Below are 14,502 nucleotides of genomic sequence, written 5' to 3'. Positions count from 1 at the left end.
ATTTAATAAATTTTTGCATTTTTTAATTTGGTTTTTAAATGGAGGTATAACTTATTACTGAAAGGTGCATAAATTTTAAATGTACAGTAAAATAAAATTGTATACATGTATAAAACCTTATAATCCTAACCCAGATCAATATATAGAACATCTCCAGCACCTCTGAAAGCTCCCTTTAATTCTCTCTTTCCTGACTCCATTAATATCTACTTCAAAAGTAACTATCATTTTGACTTTTTTTAATTTTATTTTTTTTACACAGAGTTTTGCTCTGTCGCCCAGGCTGGAGTGCAGTGGTGTGATCTCGGCTCACTGAGACCTCCACCTCCCGGGTTCAAGCAATTCTCCCGCCTCAGCCTCCCGAGTAGCTGGGATTGCAGGTGCGTGCCACCACACCCGGCTAGTTTTTTGTATTTTAAATAGAGATGGGGTTTCACCATGTTGGCCAGGCTGGTGTCAAACTCCTGACCTTGTGCTCCGCCCATCTCAGCCTCCCAAAGTGCTGGGATTTACATGCATGAGCCACCGCGCCCGGCCGTAAGCTTAACATCTTTAGACCTCATGAAGTGTTGGCAATGATGTTGAGAAAATAGAGAAAATGGAACTACATTGCTGGTGGAAACATAAAACGTTACAACTGTTTTTGGAAAACAGTTTGACAGTTTCTTTAAAAAGCTGAAGATAACCTATCATATCATTCTACTCCTAGGTATTTACCCAGGAAAAATTAGTTTATCTTTATATGAAGATTCGTACACAGATATTCACAGAAGCCTTATTTACAGTCGTCAAAATGGAAAACAAACCAAATATCTCTCAATGGGTGAATGGAAAAACAAATTGTGGTATATCCACACAGCGGAATCCTCCTCTAATAAAAAGGAATGAACTGTTGATTCAAGCAACTACACAGGTGAATCTCAAAATAATTACGCTGAGTGAATTAAGACAGATAAAAAAGAACACATACTATATGATTTCACCTGTATAAAATTTTAAAAAATGCAAACAACTCATAGTGACAGAAAGACGATCAGTTATTTTGAGGGGCCATGGTGAGGAGGCCTTGACGGGCAGGAAGGATCCCGGGATATTCTGGAATTTTTATTCTGGATATAAAGGTACTTCAGGAAAATTTTGGAAGTCTGGATATGTTCATTATCTTGATGGGGTTGATGGCTTCACTGGTGTATACATACGTCAAAATGTATCAAAATTACACATTATGTGCAGTTCATTGTCAATGATATCTCAATAAAGTTGTTAACATTTTTTCAGTAATGTAGTTATCCTTTCATTCATAATTTTTTTCACAAATCAATATAAAATGATTTGTATTGTTATTTATGACATTAACAATTCCATAGCAAGAGAAATGTCATTTTATTTCTCTTCTTTTACTCATTAATTCATTCAGCAAACATTTAAAGTGCCAGACATTAGGGTGCCGGAGAAACAAAGATAAAGCTTTGAAATTAGTGGGGGTAGAGAAGTGGCATTTACTGAGTACCCATTCTGCAACACCTACTGTTTTTACATATATCATTTACTTTTCACAAAACAGAAGACATACATTTTCATATATTCGATTTTACAGATGAAGACATTAAATCTGAAGTGGTTAACAGCAACAAAACTGGGACTGAAATCCAGGTTCGTGGTACTCCGAAGTCATAGTACTTTCCATCAAAACACAATATCAGAGTCTTTTATTCATTTATTTTTTGAGTCGGAGTTTTGCCCTTGTTGTCCAGGCTGGAGTGCAGTGGCACGATCTCAGCTCACTGCAACTCCTGCCTCCTGGGTTCAAGCGATTCTCCTGCCTCAGCCTCCCGAGTAGCTGGGATTACAGTCACCCACCACCACGCACAGCTAATTTTTTTTAATTTTTAGTAGAAGATGGGGGTTTCACCATGGTGGCCAGGCTGGTCTGGAACTCTTGACCTCAGGTGATCCACCCGCCTCAGCGTCCCAAAGTGCTGGGATTACAGGCGTGAGCCACGGTGCCCTGCCCACACCTTACAGAGTCCTGAGGGGAGTGGAACAATCCTAACTTTTTCTGAAGAAGTCAGTGAAGGCTTTGCCATTGAGGCTCTACTGTTTGAGATGCAGTAGATGCTGTGCAATATTTAGAGTTTTAAAGGAGTGCGTTATTGATGACCTAAGGGCAAATTATATATTATCTGACAGAAGTAACGTTTTCTTATTCATTGTTCCTGTAGTACTTTGCTTATGTGGTCTATAACTCATTCACTTCATACCTCAGTGAGTTGTAGTTAAGCTTGTAATTGACAATTACAGTGGAGTGGAAGCTGCCATTTGTATTTTAATAACACAATTTTTTTGGGGGGGTGCAGAGTCTCACTCTGTCTCCAGGCTGGAGTGCAGTGGCACAATCTTAGCTCACTGCAACCTCTGCCTCCCGGGTTCAAGCGATTCTCCTGCCTCAGCCTCCCGAGTAGCTAGGACTATAGGCACGCGCCACCACGCCTAGCTAATTTTTGTATTTTTAGTAGACAGGGAGTTTCACCATGTTGGCCAGAATGGTCTTGATCTCTTGACCTCATGATCCGCCTGCTTCAGCCTCCCAAAGTGTTGGGATCACAGGAGTCAGCCACCGCGCCTGGCCAATAACACAATATTTTTAAGCACCTACTATGATCTGTGATAAATCCTCTTATATGGATAAATTATTCACAGCTCGCGAGTTAGTGTCTCTATCTCCTTTTTACAAAGAAACAGGCTGCAAAATAAAAATTACCTAAGGGTGTAAAATAATAAAAACACTTAAGCCATGTAACATTAGCAACTATCTCTATTTTTCTGTAAACTTTTATTTTGGAGCCACATTAAACAACTATTTTTGTAGTCAAACACATTCAAATGCATGAATAAATTACGTTCCAAGCCACTTACAAATATAAACTAAATTTGGATTACTCTTATTTCTTTCTATTGTGCATAGCAAAAAGCTGAGGAAGCTTTTAATTATCTCTAGAACTCAACATTTGCCTTTGATGTGAAGTATCATCATTTCAAAAACACAAGCTAAAACTGAAGTGGTTCAGTATAATGAGGTTGGTTTCTTATATAGCATTATTAACTTTATGTTCTGAGAAATGAGGACATTTAATAGCAGGTTATAGATTCATGCATCAACAACATTCAGCATTACCACCTAAGGCCAGTGCTATGTCTAAAAAGCTATATTTAATACTCGCAATGTTACACACAATTATGTCTTCAATGAATGTTCAGTGAATCCTTCTTTATGATGCTGATAAATATCGTCTATATAGCTAAAATCGTTTACATAGCTAAGGGCAAATCGCTGTTTACTAGGGATAGTAATGCCGAACGGAGTGAATACATGAAGTCATAAATTATATGAATGCAGGGTGACCTAATATAGCCAGGGTCTCAATTTAATAATATATACCCGTTTAAAAATAGCCTTATTTCCTTCTCTAAAGCTTGGACTCTTTTTTTTTTTTTCTTTTTTGAGATAAGGTCTCACTCACTTTGTCGCCCAGGCTGGAATGGAGAGGCCCGATCTCAGCTCACTGCAGCCTCGACCGCCCGGGCTCAGGGGATCCTCCCACCTCAGCCTCTTCAGTAGCTGGGACTACAGGTTTGCACCACAGGGCTGGCTAGTGTTTGTATTTTTTGTAGAGACGGAGCCTCGCTATGTTGCTCAGGCTGGTCTCGAACACCTGAGTTCAAGCGATCCGCCCTCCTAGGCTTCCCAAAGTGCTGGGATTACAGGCAGGAGCCACCGCACCGGCCTGGGCTAAATCTGATTCCAAGTTTACACAAGTTTGTTGAATGCCCACTGTGTGCTTAATGAAAGATCAAAGTTTGATAAAACAAGGTCCCTGCTCTTACTGAGCGCATAGCTTTCTCAGATTATCAGAAACCAAATTTGGAAAATAATCCAGAACGCTGGCGTAGGTAGCTCAAGGTTCCCCGCTTGCAACATTTAGTCCAAACCAGTCAATTCTAGGCGGCGGATTTCCCCATCCCCCTCCGTCGCCCAACCTTTGGGTGGGGCCACTCCCAAACGCTCCCTCCCCTCGTCCCGCCTGCGCAGCAGTGCGCATGCGCCCTCAGGGAGGCGGACAGTGACCCTGAGGCATTGCCGTCGCGCGGTGCACAGATAAGACGTCGCGCTTGCGCAGGCGCTCGGCGCAGAGGCCTGCGGGAAGCCAAGATGGCGCATAGGGGTTCTCCAGGCTGCAGTTGGCGCCTTATCAGTATCTAAGCGGAGTGTTTTGGAAGGAGTTAAGGGGCTGTGGCAAACGCCCTCTCCGCCGTCATGGCCCGGCATCGGAATGTTCGAGGCTATAACTACGATGAAGGTAGGTGGCAGGGTCATGCCGGGACGTTCTTTTCCCGGCTACAGCTGGGATCCTAGCCCGTTGGCATCCACTTCAATCTGTGAGTTTCTCGTCAGTGTTGCGCTGTCGGGATTGGGAGAGCCCCAGTTGGGGAATATAACAGGCCTTCTAGTGCTTTCGAATGCCGTCGTTTTTAAGTCATGATTTCTGCCCTCTGGGGTTGATTTTATTTGGGGAGGGGGAGGTGCTGCATAGCGTCATAGGGGTAGGATATTGGTGAGGTTGAGATCCGGTGATATTTAGGCACGTAAGCATTATCACCTCTTCCATTGTTTCCTCCCATGTTGGGCACTAACGTGCCTGCTTCTAGCTCCTCTCTCCCAGATCCCCTTTGAGAAATGTCCATGAAACGTTGCTTATTTGTAAAACACAGATTGACTTAATACATTCAACGGACGTGTACCTGTGTTAGATTTACATGGTAAACCTTTTGTGTATGTCCATACATACCTAGTGCAGAATCAGTTTGCGCTGATTTATTTTTCAACGAATTTCAAAGTGGAAACTTAGGAGACAGTAGAAAAGACACATGTTAAAAAGGCCCAAAGAATGAGTCGATCAGATGGATCTTGAAGTTTATACTTAGTTCTTGGCTGGTAATGCTTGATATAAATGTATTTTGAAATGTAAATAAACGGCAGTACTAGAGGAAAGAGTGTATAGGAAAGGACTTTTTGATATTAAAAAATGAAATAAAAATGTCTGTATGAATGTTCTGTAGGAGTTAACAGGAGTTAGAATTATTTTTAGGAGGACCACATCCCTCTTCATGCAGTAGATAACTATAGGCATCACCAAGCATCACATAAACTAAAAATATAAACAAAAATGAACTAATGCAGGAGAAGAATAAAGAACTATGCTTTGCGAAGTGCAGAACATGTAGTGCTTAATATGTTGGTGATTGTCATTGGCACCCCAGTAGGTTATTATAGAACATCAGTATGCTTTAACTAGAGTGAGGGCAGCTAACACCCTGTTCTCCATTTGGAACCTGTGACCTCAGTCCGTCTAGAACATGTGAATTTTCTGGTGGTTACTTTAGAATGGAGGCCCTTTTAAATAAATATTGCAGTGGATGGTATTGCATGTGGACCATTGTCACCTAAGAAATGACTTTAGACTGAGAGAGATTTTTGCAAATATAAAGTACATGAATAGGCCTATTTATTATTCATTCATTTCTTTAATAGTTGTTTATCATTTCCTCAACCACCATTAAGTTAGTGCTTAGAGTACTGTTCTAAGCTTTGAGGACTGAAAGTAAGATATTTGAGGGTGGTCTAAAAGGAGAAGATTATACGAGTTACAGATTATTAGAGTATGAAAAATGCTACAAAAGGTACTGAGAAAACGCTATGGGAGGGATACACAGATGAGAACACTTAATTCAGAATGGATTGGGGGGAATTTAAGCAGGATTTCTATGTTAAGGGATGCTTCATGGAGGAGAGGTGTTTGGCCTCAGGGAGCACCTTGGCTTCTTGAGGTTAGGTTGTCATGTTGTCATGCTTCTTTGAAACAATTGGTGACATCATAACCAAGCTGTTCCTGTAACATTAAGGAGGTTCATCCCCTTTTCTTGTTTATAAAAGTTGTACTCATTAAGGTCCAGTTTATTTCTCTTCTTCCCAGTTAGGCTTTCTCTTGAATTCTCAGAATAATAATTTAAAGATTCTGTTAAGAAATATAACCTCATTAGAGAGAGTTTGTGTTCTAAAACCTACTGGTTCCGCTACTTAACTCCCACTTTGTTTTTCTCTGTAATTTATGTAATACTTTACATGACTGCCTCAGTCACTGATTTAAAAGTCTCAGGAAGGCAAAATCCATACTTTAAGTAGCTGGCACAATGTTCTTTACATGTGGTAAATATTTCATAATTTTGTTGATTGAGGAAACAAACTATGAAGATTGCAGGAAAGAATTCTCTTCATCTTTATATGTTGTGGCACTTTAGGGTCAACTTCAGCATTGACAAACTGACCTAGCAAAAAAGAGTTTTTTTTTTTTTTTTTTTTTAAGAGACAGGATCGCACTTTGTTGGTTGGCCAAGCTAGAGTGCGAGTGCAGTGGCATGATCATAGCTCTCTGTAACCTCCAACTCCTGGGCTCAAGCAATCCTCGTGCCTCAGCCTCCCGAGTAGCTAGGTCTACAGGCATGTGCCCCCATGCCCGGTTAATTTTTTATTTTAGTAGAGACAGCATCTGGCTGTGTTGTCCAAGCGAGATCCTCCCTCCTCGGCTTCCCAAAGTACTGGAATTACAGGTGTGAGCCACGATGCCTGGCCTATTGTTGTCTTCAATATCTAAAAATACTTTGTTTGTGAATGGCCCCTTGTTTATTTGCAAATAAATTTTTATTAACTTGGGATTGTGATCTAATAATTTATTTAATCATATACGTTTTTGCCCAATAGTAGCATTTATCTAATTTTTCTTTGCTGTAAGCATTTGGTCTCAGCCTTTGAGCATGCTGTTCCTGCTGCATGAATACCCTCAGAAACTAGCTAACTCTATCCTTTGGAATTGGTTTGGATATTATATTAATGGGGATATTTCCCTAGCTGCCCCACTCCCCGTTCTAGTTTTGTCATTCATGTGTGTGTTCCCAAATTGCTCTGTGTTTCTCACATCAGGCACCTGTCACATGGTTTTGTAATTGCCCATTATCTTGTGTGTATTCCTTGTCAGATTTTAGGTGCAGTGATAACTGGAAATGTGTTCACTGTTATACCACAGTTGTCTCAACTACTCCCTGGCATGGTGTTAGTGTTTGTCAAATGAAATTTATGTAAATATATTTATGTTCTTTGTGGGTTTTTAGTTGTAATTAGTTTGATTCATTAATTTATAATAAAACAAATATTAATCTAGTGCCCCATATGTGCCAGGTAGTTGGCTAAACCAAGTCTTGCCCTGAAGAAGCTGATAGTCTCATGTAGTGAACAGGCGTAGCGCTCTGTAAATTGGGTAAGTGTGCTGGAGGGTAACAGTAGCAGAGGGGCTTACTGCTTTATCCAGAGTGGTCAGGGAAGACTTGTGCAAAGAGGAGACATTTGAGCTGGAACCTTAACTAGCAGAAAGAAATGGCCTCGGAAAATCTAGGCAAAGAGCATATCCCAGGAAGCAGAAAAAAAGGGCAGTTAGCCATCAGCAGGTGGGCATAGGGAGTTTAGGGTAAGTTGGTTTGTATAGATGTTACCTAGCTCTCCATAAAGAAATACTACTTTCATGATCTATTGTATACCCCCATGTTCTGTGGAAGAGAAGTGCTTTGGTTTTAGAGGGCACATGGTGAAAAAAATGGTTTATTTCAGATTTTTGTCAACACTGGAGAGACTAAGTATTTTTTTTTCTTTTTGAGACAGAGTCTTGCTCTGTCGCCCAGGCTGAGTGCAGTGGTGCGGTCTTGGCTCACTGCAGCCTTGCCTCCTGGGTTCAAGTGATTCTCCTGCCTCAGCCTCCAGAGTAGCTGGGATTACAGGTGCGCGCCACCACGTCTAGCTAATTTTTGTATTTTTAGTAGAGATGGGGTTTCACCATATTGGTCAGGCGGGTCTCAAACTCCTGACCTCATGATCCACCTACCTCGGCCTCCCAAAGTGCTGGGATTACAGGCGTAAGCCACCGTGCCTGGCCTCAAGTATATTTTTTATAGGATTATTGTATTTGATCCTATGAGGTGAAAACTTGGGACCTGGGTAAACCCAATTAATTTAACAACTGAAGAACTGTGTATGTCTTTATAAATATAGAGTTAGTAAATAACCTATTTGGTGGGTGAAATTCTTAGAGTTTTTTTGAAAATAGACATTCTAGGATCCTTAAATTTTGATAAACAGTTTATTTTGGAGAGGATTCAGATGCTTCCTCACTAGTAACTAAGAATATAAAAAGAACTTGTAAATGAATTTATCTCTTTTGTCTTTATTTTAGATTTTGAAGATGATGATCTCTACGGCCAGTCTGTAGAGGATGATTATTGTATTTCGCCGTCAACAGGTGAATTTTTAAAAATAATTTGATTCCTTAGATTTGGTGTTTAAAAACGTAAATGTTAGTCGTTCAAGGACTGGAGTGTTCTGTGAGACTGTAATATATAATATTTAAAAAGTTAATTATATGTTAATTATTAAAGGCATATAAAATAATTTCTTTTCCTGTGAGTAGAATTTAAATTTGTGATTCTATTATTTAGTTTTAAATAATGTGAAAAAGACTGTGGCTTCTTTTCCACCATACTTTGCATCATGCAGTTAATCTAAATATACTAAAATGGTAATTTAGTCAATAATGAAATTCTGAAGCCTCTGGAGGCAGGCAGCCATTATATCCTCAAGGATCTTTTGAGTATTAGAAACTTGGAGGTGTTATGCCTAGACTTTCCTTTATACAGTACTTTAGTTTATCTGTTGAACAGTTTGGTAAATAAACCAATACATGTAGTTCAGACTTCTTTTGGAGCCACAGAGGAATTTGGCATTCATATTTCTGTATGATTCCACATCAGAGCTGCATCTTCTAGATTATCAGCCCAAAGATTTCTTCTCTGCCACCATATAAGGAGAACATTCATATATTCTTCCCAGCAAAGGCTGAGTCATTAATCCTGATCCTCCTGTCACTTATTTCCCTAACACTACATTTGTCTCCAAATTTCAGCCTACTATCTACACAGGTTAAAATGCCCTGCTAAATTTTAGTATGGTGTAGGCCAGGTACGATGGCTCACGCCTGTAATCCCGGCACTCTGGGAGGCCGAGGCAGGTGGATCACCTGAGGTCAGGAGTTCGAGACCAGCCTGGCCAACATGGTGAAATCCTGTCTCTACTAAAAATACAAAAAGTAGCCAGGCATGGTGGCGAGTGCCTGTAATCCCAGCTACTCAGGAGGCTGAGGCAGGAGAATTGCTTGAACCTGGGAGGCAGAGGTTGCAGTGAGCTGAGATCGCACCATTATACTGCAGCCTGGGCAACAAAAGCTAAACTCCATCTCAAAAAATGGAAAAAAAAATTTAATATGGTATAAAAAGAGTGTATAATAGTATATTTACCTGTGGTTGGGTATAGCATAAATATAATTTATAAAACTCATTTTTCACAAGTTTAAAGGTTTGATATAATTAACATTTCTTTCAGAGCCTTCTGCCATGGTCTGAATGTTTGTTTCCCCCAGATTCACATGTTGAAATTCTAACCCCAAGGTGATGGTATTAGGAGGTGGGGCCCTTGGGAGGGGAGGTGATTAGGCCATGAGGGTAGAGCCCTCATGAATGGGATTAATGCCCTAGTGAAAGAGGTCCCAAGGAGAACTCTTGCCCTTCTGTCATGTTAGGACACAGCAAGTAGGTGCTGTCTGTGAGCCAGAAAGCGGGTGTTCACCACACACAGACTGCCTTGATCTTGGACTTCCTAGCCTCTGAACTGTCAGAAATTTCTGTTTATAAGCTACCTAGTTTATGGCATTTTGTTATAGCAGCCTGAATGGACTAATACATCCTCCTTGTCTTAATTACCCTCTAGTCCGCTGGGCTGTCTTATAAACTGTACCTGCTTTCATCCTATTTTTAGCCTCTGCAGACCAAATATGCCCCTTCTGACTTTTATAATTTCTTTTTCTTTGTAAAGGCATAGATATGCTAGAAGTTGTCTTTATCATATCTACTCTGTCATCCTTTTCCTGTTAACTGGTTATTCTGAAATGCATCTAGCTCCTTATGTACAGGCCTGCTCTTCTGGTCAAGTACTTTTCTCATTTAGCTTAATCGTGGCTTTTCCTCTCATCTTTTAATGTTTCACTGTTATCAGTCCATATTCTGTTAGGAGATAAAAATTGCACCAGTTATTTTATCAGAGAACATTTAACATAAAAAGTTGTTAATGAGGTATTATAGAACAAATAATGCAAAAAGTGCAACCAGGATATCAAGAAGGTAGTAAGTTCAGGAAGCACTTTACTGTCCCTAGTTCTTAGGGGAACAAAAGGCAAGGTTGAAACCACCTTTTAGAAGCTGGTGGAGGCTCCTTGCAGCTGTGACTTAGACCTTGAGGAGAGGGTTCTTTGCTGCTTTGCCTCTGAAGTTCACAAGAGGGACTGTGGGGCCAGGACTCAGACCTCTGGGCAGGGAGGCACTGCATGGCTGATGCTGGTGCCTCAGAAGGTCCCTGAATCTTAGAGCTGGGATTCAGCCTTTTAAAGAGGGGATTCCGCCTTTTAAAGAGGGGATTCCAACCTACTGGCTGGTCGTGTTGTCTGGGGAGTGAAGAGGCAAATTGAAGCTGGTTCTGGGAGTTTTGGAAAAACTGAAAACGGATATTAATTGCAGTTATTGGAAGAAACTGCTTCTGGAAGGTGAAGTGAGTATTGCTGGGGTGATACTGGAACAAGAAGCAAAAGGAAAGGAGCATGTGCCTGCCTTCTCTGGCTTTCCAGTGTCCCTTTCATATCTCCTTATTGGATGATCCTAAAAGGGAGCCAGGTATCAAAGAAGAAATGTGCTTTGCAGTGACTTCAATCCAGCATCACAAAGCTGAGTAAAGGATGGTAGGTTAGAAGCTGAGAGGTGGCTTAATAAGCAGCATTCCTTTATAGCTCCTTATTCAGGGGTTCAAAAGAGAAGACATTTTGTAGTGACTTAGGAATAAAACAATTTCACATTTTTCTAGGAACCTCCTAGGCATTTGCCCTTTGGGGCTCCTATAATTCAGCATCACAGTTGACTAGGTAACTTAAATATTAGAGGTGACAAAGTGATGTCTGGTAGTGCTATCCTCATCACTCACATTCTAAGCACATTAGAGAGCATGGCATATAGAACTGAGAAGATGATATGGTTATATTAGATTTGAGTTAAAAAATCTCTAATACATAGATAATGGATTAAAGGTGGTATATGGGTGGATGTAAGTAGACTCGTTAGGAGACTGTTACATGTATTTATCTAGAGGAGATGAGGCTATTTTAGGACAGTGTTCTCAAAGTGAACCATCAGCATCACTTGAGAGTTTGTTAGAAATGCAATGTTGGGGACTCCACCCAAGAGTCAGAAACTAGGAGTGAGGCATAGCAGATGTTTTAACAAGCCCACTGGGGTATGCTCGTGGTATGCATTGAGAACCATTTGTTTAGGGCAAGAGTTGGTAACATTGGATTTGGAAATACATTCAAGAGAAAATTTACAGGAGTTGAGGTCTGCAGGACTTGGAAGTTAGTTGAATATGACTTTGTATAAGCGTGGAATCTTTCAGAGGGGGGATTACTGAAAGACACCTTAATATTGCAGGTTAACACAGTCATTTATCTAGGCTTCTCTGGATAAATGTTATGTTATCTTGAATAATAAGGTAATAGTACAAAGTCAGACCTTCAAAGGGTGTTTCTCTGAGATTTGCATTTATGGCCTAGCTTTCTTGAGGACAGAGACGGAGTTTATCCATGTGTCTCTCATAGCTTTTGATGTGGCTCTTACCTGTGGTTTGTATTCAGGACAGTCTGACTCTGAGAGTTACTTTTCGAACACACCAAGAAGCCAACTGATCTTATCAAAGCAGGAGATAGTTAAATGTTTTTGGTTTCTTCTGTGACAAACTGATTTTTAACAAAAGCATACGACTTTGGATTTTTAAATTTTTCAAAACATTTTAAAAATAGCAGTAACATCAGATAAGAAACTTACTTTCCTCTATAGTGGTATATTTTCCAAGTAATTTTCAATAAAAAATGAATGGTTTTAGAAGAATATTTTCTATTCTTAAGCAGCTAATGTCATTGAAAAGCTGATTGTATTCATGGTGTAATGAAGTCTGATAATTGAAAGACTTTATCAATTAATTGGAATTTCTTTCTAAAATTCATCAGCACGTGTATATTTTTTTTGAATTCTATTAAGCTCAATTTTCCTGGTCTCACTATGCTGCCCAGGCTTGTCTCAAATTCCTGAGCTCCAGTGATCCTCCTGTGTCGGCCTCCCAAAGTGCCAGGATTATAGGTGTGAGCCACCATGCCCAGCCTAGGATGGTGATTTTTAAATGTTAACTTTTCTTTCTTTTAGAAAGATTGATACTGAGTATTGAACCTATGTCAAAGAGTAGGGGGTAGCAAAAGGAGTTTGCATATAAAACTTTATTTGAATGGTGATGTATTTTGTTTCAGCTAATATGATTAGAAGTAATCTTTGTTTGCGCCATTCTAATTTCACACCTTTATTGTATATTCTTTTTTTTTTGTAAGAAAAACACTATTCTAATACATTTATAAATTAGTTTGGTATAAGGAAGCTTGTTTAAAGTCTTGTTCAAATAACTTGCTACAACAGTATTGTGGGTAAAGAAAATAACCCTGACTGAAGGAGTCTGGGAAGGCTTCTAGAAGGAGGTGGGATTGAAGCTAGGAAATTTGGGAGTAAGAATGGCATGCCAGCTAGAGGAAACAACGTTGCTTAAGCAATGGCCTCTGAGTGAGGCTTGTTTCATCAGACTACCGGGATTAATGCAAGTGGCAGGAGGAAAGAGGGCTAGGAAAGAAAATAGGAATGAAATTGTGAAAGACAGTTTCTAATTTTGTGTTTTTAGTGTCAACTTATTGGAATTTTTTGAGTAAGGGAGCTAGTATTTTGTGCAGATAACTGATCATGGTCCACAAAGTGGCGTATAGGTGGGCCAGAATAAAGGGGAGACTTGTAGGTCACCAGTGTTTCTTAATCTTACCTTGTGATATGAATCTGCTGGGAATAATTTTTTTTTTTTTTTGAGACAGAGTCTCATTCTGTAGCCTAGGCTGGAGTGCAGTGGCACGATCTCGGCTCACCTCAACCTCCACTTGGCTCCCAGGTTCAAGCAGTTCTCGCGCCTCAGCCTCTCAAGTAGCTGGGATTGCAGGCGCCCGCCACCACGCCTAGCTAATTTTGTATCTTTAGTAGAGATGGGGTTTTGCCATGTTGGCCAGGCTGGTCTTGAACTCCTGACCTCAGGTGATCCACCTGCCTGGACCTCCCAAAGTGCTGGGATTACAGGCATGAGCCACTGTGCCTGGCCGGAATAATTCTTAAGAATACAAATTTCCTGCTTCATTCCAGCACCACTGAGTCATAATCTCCAGGGGAAGAAGCCTAGAAATCTGTATTTTTAATGAATGCCTCATGTGATTTTTATTTTAAGATGTTTAGGAAACCATTGTAGGAAGTTTCAGGTGTTAGGTTTTGAATTCTTTGCACTTTTATGTTTGTCAAAATGCCTTAAATTTTAAAAATTATAGGTGTCCGTTTTTTCAGAAGGCACTTCCCTCAAAGTTTGTGATTTAAAATTTTAGAGGATAGCATTTTGTATTTACCATTTTCTCGTCATTACTTTCTCTCACTCCTTTATTTGTTGTATTTGTTGCTTTTGGGGCTCTCAGTACAACTTCAGAGGTTTGGACTGCTCCCCACCTCACCCACCCACCCTTTGAAAGTAATGGAAAGACCTGCGGTTACTTTTGCACCGACCCAATACTTCTCCTGGGGGAGTTTTCTTACTCTTCCCCCCACCCACCCTTTGCAAATCCAACCATTACTACTTCCAAAATAGTGGCCACAGTATGGGTTTTTGAGTTGGAGTTATGTGTTGGGTGTGTGTGGTCGTATAGGACCACCCTCAACCCCACTGCAGAAAAAATATCTCCTGGCAGGCAGAGGAGAAGCCCGTGCATTGAAAACTTCCTCTTCCCTGTCAGTATTTCCTGACTGAAACTTGTTGAGGGAAACATCTGATTTCATGCCTCACTTAGTTTTTTAATTTGTCTTAGGTTTCTCCCTCCTAGTTCATGGGTAGGAGGAGAAGTTGGGGGAAGGATGTTTGTTACTTTTAGATGAAACTGAATACAGTTTATTAAAGCCAGGAAAGCACCAGGGACCAAAGGGCATCATTTATACCACATTTTATTAAATCTAAAATGCCATGAATTGTAAGGTGTATCATTATTTTAAGGACCACTTTAAAACAAAAGGCTATCAGTCTAAGTATTATGTAATGCTAAGATGTCATTTGATTGAAAGACACATCTCTAATTCTGAGATTTGTAATGTGAAAAAAGTTGTCCTCTTAGAGAATTTATGAAATAGGATGTC

The 14,502-nt window shown here is 40.1% G+C and overlaps 1 protein-coding gene across 4 annotated transcripts in view; it reads left to right on the top strand.

Annotated features, from left to right (window-relative positions):
- Positions 1 to 4,096: 4,096 nt before the first annotated feature.
- Positions 4,097 to 14,502, top strand: part of HBS1L (HBS1 like translational GTPase) — a 90,351-nt gene continuing 79,945 nt past the window's right edge. Inside the window, exons 1-2 of one of the 4 annotated variants that reach the window (XM_003827682.4) lie at positions 4,097 to 4,358; positions 8,337 to 8,402. In XM_003827682.4, the coding sequence (XP_003827730.1) occupies positions 4,316 to 4,358; positions 8,337 to 8,402 (109 nt within the window). In that variant the 5' untranslated portion in view covers positions 4,097 to 4,315. The remainder of the gene's footprint in view (positions 4,359 to 8,336; positions 8,403 to 14,502) is intronic. The other 3 variants (XM_008953029.5, XM_034962882.2, XM_034962881.3) reach the window with 3 other exon arrangements.

Source organism: Pan paniscus, chromosome 5, assembly GCF_029289425.2.
Source record: "Pan paniscus chromosome 5, NHGRI_mPanPan1-v2.0_pri, whole genome shotgun sequence".
Classification (NCBI taxonomy): Eukaryota; Metazoa; Chordata; class Mammalia; order Primates; family Hominidae; genus Pan; species Pan paniscus.
The sequence above is the reverse complement of the archived record's forward strand: the minus strand, read 5'-3'. Positions and strand labels throughout refer to the sequence as shown.